This window comes from Danio aesculapii, chromosome 11, assembly GCF_903798145.1.
Source record: "Danio aesculapii chromosome 11, fDanAes4.1, whole genome shotgun sequence".
NCBI classification, from domain to species: Eukaryota; Metazoa; Chordata; class Actinopteri; order Cypriniformes; family Danionidae; genus Danio; species Danio aesculapii.
The window spans coordinates 2,447,219-2,463,986 of NC_079445.1; the positions used below are offsets into that span (position 1 = coordinate 2,447,219).

The window sequence follows — 16,768 nt, forward strand, 5'->3', positions numbered from 1 at the left end:
GTAATAAACATTATAGAGAGCATCACAAGTTATCAAAAGTGAACAAATGTGAAAACCAACATTACCTCAGTCTAGAAATATAGGACATTATTAATTGTTCTATAGCCTATTTTTGAGAACCATGTATATAAAAACATAACATTAACATGGATATTCTTATATATTCACATAAATATGTTAGAGTTATGTAATTATAAAGTAAGCACATTTGTTTTAAATGCAGTTCAATTGTGCTGGTGAAATAAACTGCAGCAAGGCTGAGCAAAAATTTGCCTATGTCAACACAACTAACCGCCTCAGCTCAGTACACACACACTTCATCCCTTCACCAGCACTGGACGAGCATTAAATAAACCCCGTATTAACAAAAACTGCTAGATTTGTTGCTTTCAGGCAATTATTTGTCCAGGAGGATTATTTTTTCTTCAAGAGAGAAACTACACGCCTCCAACAGAAATGCTGATTAAGCATGTGACTGTTTTGGATCAAGCTATTACAAGTGTATTTCTCTTGTGTTTTTGAGCAAGTCGGAGGAGAGGTTTATTCACTACTGTATTGAGTTGCAATAATTAGTGTCTGTTGGATTTTTAAGACACTCAAAGTCATAACCGAGCTGTTGATTATTAGATTTCTGCAATGATGTCTTCCCCTGCTAAGTCAGGGGCTGTTTCGGGGAGAAGACTTTCACGAACCAAAAGCAAGAAAAAACACTTCGTGCATCAAAAAGTGGAGGTGTTCTGGGCCAGCGACCCCATCCTGACGGTGTTCATGTGGGGCATCAATCACACGGTATGTGTTTCTATAGACTTTCTTATTCAAAATCTAATCATTTTTTTTGTGTGTGTGTGTGGTGCTTAAATATTATATATATTATGATATATTGTGCTAAAGTATGAGGTCCATTGTTTAATATTAGTGTGCTTGGGAGAAGAGCTGTCATTAAAAGCATAATATGTATGTTTCTTTTTTCATGCTAATGACGTCACACACCCTTGATTTGAGGTTTGGCTTTCTAGAAAACAGGGAAACAGCAGCGAGGTTTTTATATGTTGTGTGTTTTGTTAGGCTGCACTATAACCGAAGCCTAAAATGTATTTAGTCTGATAAATCAGTGATGCTTCATCTCCATGAGCTGAAAAACAGGAAGTTCTGAACTGTGGCATAATAAAAGCTCTGCTGCTTTCCTGCCGATTCGCGTTCATCTCTCATCAGCAATTGCTTCAGCGTTTCTCTTGTTTGGTTTGTTTCAGCCTTAAAGGACAAACAAAATCAACACACTCAGACACAGCGTGTGTGAGAATGTGATAACGCATGGGTGTTTCCCTGTACTGGGTTGCAGCTGGAAGGGCATCCACTTTGTAAAACATATACTGGAATAGTTGGTGGGTTATTCTGTTGTGGCGACCCCTGGTAAATAAGGGACTAATCCAAAGGAAAATGAATGAATGAATATTTTTTTTGCTTAATAATTTGTAGATATTTGGATTAGAAATTATGATTGACTACATATTAATAAATGTACAAATAAAATGGTCAAAAAATAGCTACAGTACACTGCAAAAAAACCCAAAACTTTCTTTCTTTGAGTTTTTGTTTTGTTTTTAGTCAAAATATCAATTAGTCCAAAAGAAAAATCTATTATTTGTTAAAAAATTACTGTCTTGTTTTCTGAAAATAAAGTGAAATTTTCTATAAAACAAGCTAAATAATCTGCAAGTTGGGTAAACAAAATGATCCTGTCTTTGGTTTAAAATTAAATTGTTTTACTTTGTTTTAAAGAAGAAAATTGCATTCAATTCTGACTTTTTTTTTTCAGAAAACAAAACAATCTTTAATTTTCTACACTGCAATCAAATGCTTGTCCAAATGTCTAACAATTCCTAAATCAATCAAATTAAGTCAATATTAAACTTAATATTAAGTCAATTAAGTCAATATTTAACTCAGATATATTGCATTAAAGTCAGAAATAATATGTCAAAATTATCATCAAACTACGCCTTTGTTTGTTGTGAACACACCCCCTCTAGTGGACAAAATGGCATTCTGTGCCTTTAATTTATATTAACGCCAATGCAAATGTTTGTTCAGCCATCCTTAACCTTTTAACCCGTCCCACATTTAACTATTGCAGATAAACGACCTCTTCCAAGTGCCGATGCCAGTAATGCTGCTTCCAGACGACTTCAAAGCCAACATAAAGATGAAGGTCAACAATCATTTGTTCAACAAGTAAGGCATATTAAACACACTCTGCACCACACACTTCACTGGAACTCTTTCTGACCGACAGACTAACAATAGGCATGTCAGTTTGGTACATTTATTTGGCATGTCAGTACAAATGACTGCCTGGCACTGTCTAAAATTAAGTCATTTCATGACTGGCTACATATAAATTTACAGATGAATAAATATGCAATTAAAATGGTCAAAAAATAGCTACACTGCAAAAAATATTTTAGTTTTGTTTTACTTCTAGTCTAAAATCTATCGAAAAACTGTTCAGTTATTTGTAAAACTTTATTGTCTTGTTTTCAGGAAGCACATTACAATACATATACACTACCTGACAAAAGTCTTGTCGCCTATCCAAGTTTTATGAACAACAAATAATAACTTGACTTCTAGTTGATTATTTGGTATCAGAAGTGTCTTATATAAAAGGCAAAAGCCTCTAGATTACGCTTATTTTACTAAAATAAATATGATCATGCCTTAATTTTGAATGATTTCATTAGGACAGTAAGGTCTGACTTTGCTTAGACAAAAGTCTGGTCACTGAACCTTCCAATAATGTCCAGTATAGAATATGTGGTCATGCTGCAGAGGAACAGAATGAAGATTGTGTCTGACTCCATCATGAGCTTGGAGGGACTGCATCCATACATCTCTGACATGACTCAAATCACTGATTAATAAAGTCATCTGGAATGGCAAAGAAAGCCTTCTTGCAGGACTCCCAGAGTTCATCAAGAGTCTTTGGATTCATCTTCAATGCCTCCTCCATCTCACCCCAGACATGCCTCAACAATGTTTATCTCTGGTGACTGGGCTGGCCAATCCTGGAGCACCTTGACCTTCTTTGCTTTCAGGAGCTTTGATGTGGAGGCTGAAGTATGAGAAGGAGCGCTTATCCTGCTGGAGAATCTGCCCTCTTCTGTGGTTTGTAATGTAATGGGCAGCACAAATGTCTTGATACCTCAGGCTGTTGATGTTGATCATCCACTCTGCAGATCTCTCGCACGCCCCCATACTGAATGTAACCCCAAACCATGATTTTTTCCTTCACCAGACTTGACTGATTTCTGTGAGAATCTTGAGTCCATGCTGGTTCCAGTAGGTCTCTGCCAATATGTGTGATGATTGGGATGCAGCTCAACAGATGATTCATTGGGAAAAACTCCACCTTCTGCCACTTTTCCAAATGATCAACTAGAAGTCAAGTTATTATGTGTTGCTCTTACAACTGAGATTCACGACAAGACTTTTGTCAGGAAGTGTATATATACAATACATACAATTAAGTGAAATTTTCTTTAAAACAAGCAAAATAATCTGCCAGTGGGGTAAGCAATATTATCTTGTCTTTGGTTTTAAAATGGGTGGCTCAGGGTTAGCACTGTCGCCTCCCAGCAAGAAGGTCACTGGTTCGAGTCCCAGTTAGGCCAGTTGGCATTTCTCTGTGGAGTTTGCATGTTCTCCCTGTGTTGGCGTGGGTTTTCTCCTGGTGCTCCGGTTTCCACCACAGTCCAAACCACATGCGCTATAGGGGAATTGAATAAGCTAAATTGGCTGTAGTGTATGGTGTGTGGGTGGTTTTCCCAGTACTAGGTTGCAGCTGAAAGGTCATCCGCTGTGTAAAACATATGCTGGAATAGTTGCCGGTTCATTCCGCTGTGACGACCCCTGATAAAAAAGGGGACTTAGCCAAAGGAAAATGAATGAATGGTTTAAAATAAGATTGTTTTGCTCATATTTAGGATTTTTTTTTTCTTTTATTTCAGAAAACAAGACAACAATCTTCAAATTTTCAAACAAATGCTATTCCAAATATCTAAAAATTATGAAATCAAGAAGCGTTAAAGTCACTAATTTAATTCAGAAATTTAAGAAATAGTCAAAATGAAGTGAGTTTTTTGTTAAAACAAGCAAAATAATGCAAAAAAAGCTTTTTTGATGTAATGAATTTTAGATAGGGACGACGCAGTGGTGCAGTAGATAGTGCTGTCGCCTCACAGCAAGAAGGTCGCTGGTTCGAGCCTCGGCTGGGTCAGTTGGCGTTTCTGTGTGGAGTTTGCATGTTCTCCCTGCGTTCGCGTGGGTTTCCTCCTGGTGCTCCAGTTTCCCCCACAGTGAAAGACATGCGGTACAGGTCAATTGGGAAGGCTAAATTGTCCGTAGCGTATGAGTGGGAGTGAGTGTGTATGGATGATTCCCAGAGATGGGTTGTGGCTGGAAGGGCATCCGCTGCATAAAACATGTGCTGAATAAGTTGGTGGTTCATTCCGCTGTGGCGACCCTGGATTAATAAAAGGACTAAGCCGAAAAGAAAATGAATGAATCACTGATTTTTAGATATTTAGACTTGAAACAAGAACAAAACCTTAATAAGAAAAGCAGTTTTTGCAGTGTAGAAAATGTGTCTTGTTTTTAACTTTTTTAAAAGATATTTGAACAATAAACAAAATAAAACTCTTAAGTAAGAAAGACATTATTCATGATATAAATCTCCTGTCCTTTAATAGTTTTGTGGCTTTTATAAGTGCAGATCAGTTTAACTTTAATTCTTCCACTTTTTGTATTTAAAAACAGTGTAAATATTAATATTTTGAAAACATATTTGTCATGTCTGGTTTTAAATAGTCACGGCGTTCAGACTGTTTTGCATGGCCACATGTGAATTACACAAATCTTTTGTAAACCTCATAATCTGTCCTGGTATGGAGACTTTTATGGTGATGGAGCGGGGAGTTTCTGGCAAACACTCCGAACTTGTGACCCCACTAATATTCAACCTTACCCACAGTTCTTATGATGAAATGTCTACAATTTCCAGACAGGACAGAGCATATCATTTATTCAGAGAAGCTCTGTCATATCACTCAACTTCCCTGGAGTATTTATAAGTGTTCAATAGTATATCATTTCCTTCCTTTCATTAATTTTTTTTTCACACACCACACACACACACATACACTATGGCCAATTTAGTTTATTCAATTCCCCTAAAGTCCCCTACAACCGGAGCACCCGGAGGAAACCCACGCCAACACTGCGAGAACATGCACAAACTCCACACAGAAAATTGCCAACTGACCCTGCTGGGACTCGAATCAATATTTAACACTGCAAAACAACCCTGCTTAAAAGATATAAAAGGTCAATGCAGTGTAAAATTGTCTGAGTAACAGAGATCTGCCCAAATGCATGAATGTAAAGACCCTCAGAGGGAAGTTTAGAGTCTGGCAAAATAGCAGCTGTCATTAACCATGAAATTGAAGGTCAAATTGACCCATAAAGATCATGATCATAAAAAAATCATGCACATTCCACTGAAAATGCTCTGTACACAAGTTGTACTTCTGACAGCTTGTGTTTGGGTCAAATGACATGTCACGTAATATAAGTTAAAGAAACTGTGCCTGTAAGGAGAATGGAAATAAAAAATTTTTTTTACACACACATATATTCATATTACATGATTTATTTATTACACTCATATATATTCTTTTTTTAATTCATAATTAATTAGGTATTATAATATAATGTGTAATAAAATTGTTTTTATTCATTAATGTATCCTTAACTATTAATATAATAAAATAATCATATAAATAATATATATCCAAATACAAATATATATTTTTAATAATTTATTCATATTGTATATAATTTTAATATATAATATATATATATATATATATATATATATATATATATATATATCATATATATAATATATATATATATATATATATATATATATATATATATATATAATTAGTTATATATATAGTTTCACTCATATTCAGTTGTTTAAGTCTTTGAGAACGGGTTTTCAGCCAGGGTGGCGCATTAGACCAGGGGCTTCATCTCCGGTTTCCAAAATGCATCACAAACTGCTTGAGAAACTGATCTGCTATGATAATTGGTGATGGAAAATAAATGATGTTCAATAAAGATGTGCTTGTGTTTACTGTTTATTCAGTTAAACATGAATGTTGAACTGTAGGTCTAAATAAGCTCCAAACAGCGATTTTTGATGACCTTAATCTGACTAAAGTCAGAACTGAACTAAACAGAAATGGAATTAAGACGTGGAGTACGCAGATATTAGTGGCAATATTGAAGTAAACACCGCAATCAAACTATTACCGCCAGTGTAGGACTTTTCCTCCATATTTTCCGACAAGATCCCACCACACTGCTGTCAGTAAAAGGACCACACACACACAAACACACACACATCGCGAATGCGGACGCTTTTTTTCTTTCCATTCTGCGTGTGTTATTAAATTCCATAACACTCTCTCCAGTCCCTACTCCCTTATTTGCGTCTAACACCACAGTTTGTCACGGGGGCATGAATGAAATGTTCATGAGTTCAAGGTGAAACTGCCGAACTGCAGTTTACGTCACCCCAAAATTACAGGGAACTCTTACATGAAAGCACTTCACGTAAACACCTTCATTAAATTATTGTCTATTAGGCAAATAACTAGAATTACTGATGTCCATGTAAGCGCAGTCAGTCGTGTCTTTGAAGTAAGTGAAAGATCCAGAAGGGCAATCCTGCTGATTTGACACAGAAGCGCACTTTTTGTCAGACGGCTCACCGGTCAGGTATACATCCGCACTAAAATATCAATAGTGAAAGTCATCCTAACTTGCGTAGAGTAGACCCAGCTCCCACCCAACTTTAAGAATAGATTAACGCCATATTTTTTATCACATGATAAGAGTCTTGCATAAACACAGCACGTTAACGCAGATAAATGGCCCACCACTTATTATATATTTGTTTTTATTTTTTTTATTTTTATTATTATTATTTTTTTATAATTTATTTTATTATATATATATATATATATATATATATATATATATCTATATATATATATATATATATATATATATAATATATATATATATATAATATAAATTATATTATTATTTATTTAATTTTTTTTGCCTTTTACAATAATCTCCACACATTTTTGTGTTTAAGTTTGGCAATTTATTAAGAAAATAATATATAATTTCCATGCAATAAAGAGAAATTATTAGAAATATTAGAGATGCATTTACGCAGTTAAAAAAACAATTTGTATTAATTTATTTGTATATTTTCAGGGAAAACCTCCCTGGACATTTCAAGTTTAAGGAGTACTGTCCTCTGGTGTTCAGGAATCTGAGAGAGCGATTTGGAGTTGAACATCAGGATTATCAGGTAAGAGATTTCTGTAGAGTTTAAGCGTCAAAGCATGAAAAGCTGATGTTTTGTCATGACTGAACATCGCAGCTGTGCCGCATGATACCATACAGTGAGATAAACAGCAGAAAGCCTCTCGTTTGCATTATTTGAATAGATATGGTCAGGTAGGCTGCTTAAACGCATACACTTTATAGGTGTTTTTAGGTCACATGAGCTCAATCACATTTGAATGCTGGCCATCATTTGCTTTTGTTTGCATGAGGCACGCGTCAGTAAGGACACTACATATGGGGGATTCTAGAATTCATTCATTCATTTTCTTTCAGCTTAGTCCCTTTATTAATCAGCTATCGCCACAGCGGAATGAACCGCCAACTTATCCAGCATAGGTTTTACACAGCGCATGCTCTTCAAGCTGCAACCCAATACTGGGGAAACACCCATGCACTCTCACACACTCTCACATGCTCACACAACTACGGCCAATTTAGTTCACCCAATTCCCCTATAGCGCATGTGTTTGGACTGTGGGGGAAACTGGAACACCTGAAGGAAACCCACGCCAACACGAGGAAAACATGCACACTCCACACAGAAATGCCAACTGACCCAGCCGGGACTCGAACCAGCAACCTTCTTGCTGTGAGGTGACATTTGCATCTCCTATACTCCTTCCCAATTTGCATACATATGCTACATTCTAAAAACACTTTCGAGTGTGTAACAAGAGTATGCAAGCTTTGGGACAAACTACTTGCTTATTAATGGACTGTTTCTGTTGCTTAGTTACAAGATACGTCAATTATCTCCACACCACATGTATATTTCTTTCATATCTAATTATATTGGAGATTCAGCAGCAGGATAATCTCTGATGTCCCTACAAAATGGCCCACAAGTAATGTTTTTTAACTCTCTGAAACTGTCCTTTTTAGGCTTTGAACCTAACGGTGGCGTTTTGGTGACTGTCGCTTTAAATTCAAATGAGATTGTGCTCTGTTCAAAAGAGGGTGGAGCTACAAATGCCTTTGTGTCAGATTTCAAAACTAATGACATACAGCTGCTTCTCACTCAAGGCTGTTTATGCTAATGAGGGAGAGATGGTCACTAGTGGGCGGGTCTTTCCCCCTCTGATGACACGTACAAAGGGGAGAATGTCAATCAAAGTGTTTCTGCAGACTGTTTTTATCAAGTCTGATTATAAACACTAGAATTAATTCATATTTACCATTAGAAGCTGGTTATTTTCACAGTCTGTTGCCTTTGTAAACCCCTTGTAAAACTGATATTTGCTTAATTGTCCGTGTGTAATCTACACAGAGCTATTCTAAAAATGCATTGTGTTTCAATATTTGTATTATTTTTATAATAACAGATTCACTTTTAAAAAGCATATGCACACTATAAAAATAAAACCAGTGTATTGAAAGCAGGATTACTTCTATATACCCGCTAGAGGGCGCAAACTGACTGTAATCTTCTTTCTGAACAAAACTCAGAAAACATTTAAACTCTTAAAGGGATAGTTGACCAAAAAATGACAATTTACACACTATATACTCTCAGGTGTTTCCAAACCATTATTAGTTTCTCTCTTCTGTAGAACACAAATAAGATATTTTGAAAAAAGTTGAATACCAGTAACCATTGACTTCCATTGTATGAAAAAAATACTATGGTTTTGGTTTTTTTTAGCTTTCTTTAAAATATGTTATTTTGTGTTTGACAGAAGAGAGAAACTCATAATGGTTTGGAAACACTTGAAGGAGAATAAAGGATGACAGATTTTTTTTAACTTTTGGGTGAACAAGGTGTCCCTTTAAGGGCAGAATGACTGTGGGAAAACCATGTGAATAAATGGAATATATGTGAATAAACTGTATTCATGTGAATATATATTCATTTATTTTATTTTCAGCTTAGTCCCTTTATTAATCTGGGGTTGCAACAGTGGAATGAACCACCAACTTATCCAGCATATGTTTTTATGCAGCGGATGTCCTTCGAGCTGCAACCCATTACTGAAAACACCCATACACTCTCATTCACACACATACACTACCCAATTCACCTATAGCGCATGTCTTTGGACTTTGGTGGAAGTCTCTTGATTATCTGAGTGTTTTTAAAGCTTTGTTAAATTATTTTCTCTCCTGTAAGCCTCAAAAATGAGTATTTGGCTCCACTCTAATAATCATAATTTTTATATTATGATTTACGCATATTTTCCCCTGCCAAATATGAATTAATAAGGCATGACTTTGATTTTATGCTTTCAATTTTCTACATGTATTTTTCAGGTTTCTCTAACACGAAGTCCTCCAGTAAAGGATGACAAGGGTGAGGAAGCAGTGTTGTTGTTGTTGAAATCATATGACCGAACACTAATTGTCAAGCAGATCTCAAGTGAAGAGGTGGAGGACATGCACAACATCCTTTCAGAATATCATCAGGTACCGAATAGTGTTTTAAAAAGTACATTTCAATTCAGTTCAATTCAGAGTGTTTGCATCTTATTTCTGTATGTGTTGTGAGTATTTGCCGTGTTTCTGTATTTGCTTGTGTTGTGAGTGTAGATTCTCATTGTTTACGGCATTAACCAAGCACCTGCTATTGAGATAATCTAGAATACTGTTTGGATGGATATATGTCTTGTTAATGGATAAACTAGAGCAACTTAACTTACGTAAACAGTGTATTGTGTTGCTAAATTTAATATATTTATTGAGATATAGCTTGACTGTTCACCTGTCAATTAACCAACCAACTATTTACTGAACCTAGACCATTTTTTCAACAATATAATGATTTTCCTTTTCCCCTCAGCACATTGTAACATGTCATGGCAGCACATTACTTCCTCAACTCCTCGGCATGTACCGCGTCACTGTGGACAATGAAGACACATACCTTTTAGTCATGAGGAATATGTTCAGCCACCGACTAACAATCCACAGAAAATATGACCTCAAGGTAGAGAAAATTAACTATTTACTCATTGTTTACACTGTTTTGCCAATTGGTTTCCATTGTGAGGAATTGAATTGTTGCAACTTTAGCTCATTCAAAACACAGCAGAACATAAGAAGTGGAGGGATCAATAGTTTTTTACTCATTTTATAGGGGTCATTGGTTTCTCGAGAAGCAAGTGACAAAGAAAAGGTAAGAAATAATTAGATCGTGTTACGTTTATCAAGCATTTCTACCGCATTTCTGTCTTATATCAGTATATTTAATGTTTCATTGCGTTCTAATGTGAATCATTGGTTGAAAATAATATGAAAACCCAGGTGAAAGAACTGCCTACATTCAAGGATGTGGATTTCAGAAATAACATGCAGCGAGTGTACATCAGTGACGAGGAGAAGGAGAAGCTTCTGGATAAACTCAACAGGGATGTTGAGGTGAGAGGATTGAATGATTTCATTGACTGATTATCTCATTCAAATGTACATTATGTTTCAATATATGTGGAACTATGGTTCAATTGTTTTTACTCATGGCTATATGGATAAACTGAGGCCATTTTCACACCCAAATGAACCTTTTTAAAAAATATATTGTTGTCAAGCCACTTTACAAGGATAAATATAGGCAAATAATGCAGACAGTTTAAAAAATATTCCATTCAGTTTAGTACAAGGGCTCTATTTTACCGATCTAGGCGCAAAGTGTAAAGCACATGGCGCAAAAGCATTAAGGATGTGTCTGAATTCACTTTTGCTATTTTAAGAATGGAGAAATACGGTTTGTGCCCCGGCGCATGGTCTGACAGGGTTGTGCTCTTAATGAGTTCTGGGTGTGTTTTGAGCATCACATGCATTAAACCAATCAGAGACTCATCTCCCAGTTCCCAGTTGCTATTTACATGGCGGACTTTGTACGTGTGACAACTGAATGGATTACTAGCAAGAAAACAGTTAAACAGAGCATCTGCAGCGCGAGGATAAAGAACGAGCCTCCTCCAATCGGCCTCTTTACTTTACTTTAACTCTTTACTCCTTTACTTTAGTGAAGTAAGGAAACGGTGGAAACTCACTCCACTGAAGACATCCATTAGTCTACATTTTTAATTACGTTTGTTAAGCTCAAAGATTTGTTTTAGAACTATTTCTAAATTCAGTTCTAATTTCCAGCAAAGGAATAAATGAACAATAATAATGAAGTGTGATAAAAAAAATGAGCTATATCCAAACACACGTCCTGTTCTTTTGCCCCATATGGTGATGCAGACGTCTCCAAAACCCCACAGGTGGACAAAGCTAAACTTGTTTTTATTAAAGCAAATATAAATATCCATATAATAAATAATATTGCTAATAATAACATTTATACAAAAACAACTGACCCCCCAACAACCCCCCTTTCATGAAGAAGGCATGGAGGCTGTGGTTTTTGTATTTATCTAGAAAATAAATAAATAAATAAAACAACATTTTAATCCTTTATTTATTCATTTGTAAATATATTTGTGTATTGCTGTACATCCTGTGTGTATTAAGCAATGTTTAAGCGTTTGAACGCACATAGATGCATAACTAATGCTCTCTGAGCTGTACTTTAGAGCAGCTTTTAGTTGGTCAATGGCACGGTTTATTTCAGGTCCTCAAAATACCAACACACCAACAATACGCCTTCACACAACTCCTTTTTAGACCAGCACACCCATGAGTCCACAAAGTGGCGCAAATGGATTTGCTATTGAAACAACATGGTGCAAAATGTGAAAATTAGGGTTGCGCTGGTCTGAAAATAGCAACGAATCATGCCAAAGGCATCTTGCGCCTTATTGCGCCGGGTGTATGATAGGGCCCCATTATCACTGAAAAAGGAAGTGTTTTCATCTGACATATTGAAACAAAAGTGTTATTTACACAACACTGTATTAAAAGTTGCATTAAAACCTCTCAAACATGTAACTACAATTTATGATGACATGGAGCATCATGCGATTGGTCAGTTTGGTATGAGTGTGGGCGGGGGCTGAGAGCTCTATGTACGAGTGTTTGCCAAGTCTCAAGTCCCACAGGGGATCTCCAGATGGATACTTTGGTTTTACATGTTGTTTACATTTTTTTTATTTTATGACTAAAGTTCTTGAATGTTTGCCAGTTCCTGCATTTGTCTTCTCTGAATGATTGTGAGTAGCATTACATCCGTTATCGCTGTAAACGTTCAATATATGACATGATAATAAATGTTGAATACTTCACTCATCATCAACATGATTTCTGCAAGAGTCCCTTTTGGGGTGTTCACACCAGATGCGGCTTGCGTGAATAAATTGCGCTAATTTGCGTGTAAATAAACGCGTGAACATTTTGAGTTGAGCACCTTAAATTCACTTCACAATAGATGCAGATTCATGTCATGGGCAGTTTTGTTGTTAAAGGGCTAACATGGATTTTATTGAGATAGTAGCTGTGCTTTATGTGCTTAAGGAAGGCTGAAAAAAAGCATATATTCATTCGGCGCCGTGTCTGGGTCCACGAGATCCTCTCAGAGATGCACCCAGCTCTGTGAGTTCATCAACTCCTCTAGAAACTATACCTGGATGATGGAAGCTTTCAGCGGTGCTTCTGACTGAGCCAAAAACTAAGCTGTTGTCCAGTGTCGCCAAGACGATTTTGCCTCGGGACACCAACAGCAGGCGCTACATCATAATCACGCCTCTACAAGAGCAAGCTCCTGATAAGTTAACCCGGTGCAAATGAGTGAAAGTTCAGAATTTCGCACTGCCTCATTCGCACGAATAGCTCCACCGGATGTCTATTTTGCGTCTTTGCTTCATCTGCGTCTGGTGTGAACGTAGCATTAGAATGAGGAAGACCACAACTCCCATGATTCCACACTCAGTCACACTGTCATCAAACATAATATTGACCTTAAAATGGTTATTAAATAATTAAAAGCTGCTTTTATTCTAGCCGAAATAAAACTAATAAGACTTTCTCTGGAAGAAAAAATATTATAGGAAATACTGTGAAAAATTTCTTGCTCTGTTAAACATCATTTGAGAAATGTTCTCAATAATTTTGACTTCAGCTGTATGTGTAAATGTTTTGTTGCAGTTTCTTGTGCGTCTGAAGATCATGGACTACAGTCTTCTGCTGGGTATTCATGACGTCGGGAGGGCAGAACAGGAGGAAGAAGAGGAGATGAAGGACTCTTTAAGCGAAGAGGAAGAAGATTCAGAGAATGATCTCCACCTTCCAGCGGTGTGCTCTCTCAGGACGTCCCCTGAGGGCATTGCAGGATACATGAGCTCCTACAAACCTCTTGGTCCAGGAGAGTTTGACCCGTATGTTGATGTGTATGCCATCCAGAGCGTAGATGGTGAGCTTTTCGGTCTCCTCAATTTGTAAATAGAATATAAATGTAGGGGGCGGCACAGTGGCTCAGTGGTTAGCACAGCAAGAAGGTCGCTGGTTCGAGTCCCGGCTGGGCCAGTTGGCATTTCTGTGTGGAGTTTGCATGTTCTCCCCATGTTGGCGTGGGTTTCCTCTGGGTGCTCCGGTTTCCCCCACAGTCCAAACACATGCGCTATAGGTGAATTGAATAAACTAAATTGCCCATAGTGTATGGGTGTTTCCTAGTACTGGGTTGCAGCTGCAATGGCATCCGCTGTGTAAAACATATGCAGGAATAGTTGGCAGTTAATTCTACTGTCGCAACTCCTGATAAATAAGGGACTAAGCTGAAGGAAAATGAATGAATGAATCTAAAAATGAAATAGACTTTGTTAGACATAACTTTTTAGACATTTCAGCTCAAAATACCTCATGCATCTTTCATTAGATAGTGCTGTAAATGCCCCTTTTTTGAGATTGCAAACATGCTGTTGCCATGTGTCTCTTTAAATGCAATTTAGAATAGGCGGAGCCTTTAGAGCTCAGTCAACAACAAACAAAACATCTGGATGAGCTTTGATGGTTTTAACTCCTGATATATGGTTTTCTAATCAAACTGATAAATGAATCTCAGCCAGTTTCATCACATATACATTTTACAAATTCTCATGGCAGTTGCAAAAAAACACAAGTTGGCATAATCTTGGTTATATCTGTAAATGGATACTTTTGGTGAAGAAATTGCCTTCCTAGAGTGGGCGAAAAGTACCAGCGCATTAAAGCGATAGTTAATTCTGTCATCATTTACTCTCCAAAATTATTTTTTTCTGTTGAATACAAAAGAAGATATTTTGAAGAATGTTTGGAAACCTGTAGCCTTTGACTTAGTATTTTAACAACATATTTAAAACCATAGTATCTTTATTTTCACTGCATGTCAATGGCTACCTGTTATTGACATCCCTCAAAATGTCGTCTGTTGTGTTCAACAGGAAAAAAGGTTTGGAACCTCTTGAACAGAAATGCCCAAACTAGGGCCCGCGGGCCAAAGTTGGCCCATTGTAACCGTTGATTTGGCCCACCATCCCATCTGAGAAAGGAGTAAGAATGATGGGCAGGGTGGGGGCGAATGATTTTAACAGAGATTGTGATTTCTAGTTTTTGTTTGTTTGTTTTATTGCTGCAAAAAAGCCAACTAAAATTAAAAGTTTAATGTTAATTGTAATTCAATTCTTTGTAAAACGGTAAATACGTTCACTTTACAGATAGAGGACAATGCAGATAACATCTGCGAGCAAATCAAGGCTAAATCAGGTCCAGCTTGACTAGTGTAACTCCATTCTGTTATAAACGAGAAATTTACTGTAATATGTTCATTATCAAAACACAAAAAAATTATACTGTATTAGTTAATAAAAAGCTTTGTTTTCTGGCTATTTTTAATTATTAATAAATAAATTAGGAAGTACCCATGGCAGCTTTTTGACCCTTCATAAAAAAAAGTTTGGGCACCCCTGCCTTTATAAATTGGTAATAATATCTCCTTTCGTGGCCAATTCATGAACTATCGACATATGAAAAATTAAACCTATTTACTATCTTATGTTTAAAAACTGTTTTCATCATGACTCCAGTGATACTACAAGTTCTATAGCCAATAAATATTCCCTAATTATTTTCCACCGCAGATCTCTGTATGGAACTGTTGACAACACACTAACAATCAACCAGGATTGCCTTAAGATTGGTGGGAATTAATTACATTTGGGTTGTTTACATCTGTGACATCTTCATTCCATGGGAAAAACTCAAGATATCAAATTGAGTTTTAGTTTATTCAGAAACAGTGCTTGATTTAGAGATTAACTTTGTAACTGTGTATATATTTTCAATGCTCTGAAAGAGGAAAAAGCGTAATAGGAGGCTTTTAAAAGGCCATCATTTTTCTTTAGATTAAATATAATGGATATGCAAATGGATTAAAAAACTGAATAAATGAGCAATGTTACAATAATAAATAACATTGAAACTATTCAAGGTTTATCAATGATGATAAAAGGTTTTGCTGTTGTTTTTTGCATTGTTATATTCCTCACAAAGTAAATGTCCTCTCACATAATTTGAATGGCTTTTTAGCACAGATTCAAATTAGCAATGAAGGTGTATAATTGAAATAGTCATTACTGTGTGTTCCTCTCTTCTCGGTGTAGGTGCTCCATGTAGAGAGGTTTACTTCATGGGTCTTATCGATATTCTGACCCAGTATGACACCAAGAAGAGAGCAGCTCATGCCGCAAAAACAGTCAAGCATGGAGTGAGTCAACATCAGGATTTACTGTGCAGTTCTTTCAGTGCTATTTTACTTCAGTTTAATAAGTCTAAGCTGATCTTTAAATACATAGCTTTGATTCTTTTGGGATATTAAATGTTACTCATTTCTTATTCTGTTTTGGATTTACAGGCCGGGGCTGAGATCTCTACGGTTCATCCCGAACAATACGCCAAACGGTTTCGAGAATTCATCGCAAACATCTTCGCTAATTAAAAGTATTTTAGATGTATTCTTCCAGATCTAGTAGACACAACATTGCTTGGGAGCTTGTAAAATGTTCTCAATTCATTATTTTAAAAGCATTTTTCAATGATTATGACTTTAAGTAATTACACAATTGTCATTAAATTGCTTTTGCTAGTCACAATTAAAGTGAGAATGTCTCCTTCAGATTAAAAATATATATATTTTATGTCACCTTGTGAAGTTTGAGTCACTTTTTCTTCTCTTCCACAAGAAATAAAATACTATAGTAACTTATAAATGAACCATACTATAGTAAGGTAATTGAATTAATCAGCTGTGGTAATAGAACAACAACTGTAATATAAACAAATTCCACAATACTGTAGTTTTCTACAACTATGGCTATATTATACTACAATACACAAGAGTTTACTGTAGTACTATACTACAGTATTTATTACA

At 36.2% G+C, this 16,768-nt stretch overlaps 1 protein-coding gene across 1 annotated transcript; it reads left to right on the top strand.

Moving 5' to 3' along the window:
* Positions 1–451: 451 nt before the first annotated feature.
* On the top strand, positions 452–16,549 carry LOC130237364 (phosphatidylinositol 5-phosphate 4-kinase type-2 gamma-like). Its single transcript, XM_056468295.1, has 10 exons — positions 452–789; positions 2,135–2,232; positions 7,357–7,453; positions 9,739–9,891; positions 10,265–10,411; positions 10,562–10,600; positions 10,729–10,842; positions 13,510–13,774; positions 15,999–16,102; positions 16,250–16,549. Exons 1-10 carry the CDS (start codon positions 637–639, stop codon positions 16,331–16,333), a joined length of 1,254 nt encoding a protein of 417 aa, XP_056324270.1. The 5' UTR covers positions 452–636; the 3' UTR covers positions 16,334–16,549.
* The last annotated feature ends 219 nt before the right edge of the window (positions 16,550–16,768 follow it).

What these genes read in the sequence shown, in the direction of transcription:
- LOC130237364 (XM_056468295.1), top strand. Translation starts at nt 637, where the DNA reads ATGATGTCTTCCCCTGCTAAGTCAGGGGCTGTTTCGGGGAGAAGACTT. An exon ending in TCCTTTCAGAATATCATCAG is followed by an intron (nt 9,892 to 10,264) that starts GTACCGAATAGT and finishes TTTTCCCCTCAG; the next exon opens with CACATTGTAACATGTCATGG. An exon ending in AACTCAACAGGGATGTTGAG is followed by an intron (nt 10,843 to 13,509) that starts GTGAGAGGATTG and finishes GTTTTGTTGCAG; the next exon opens with TTTCTTGTGCGTCTGAAGAT.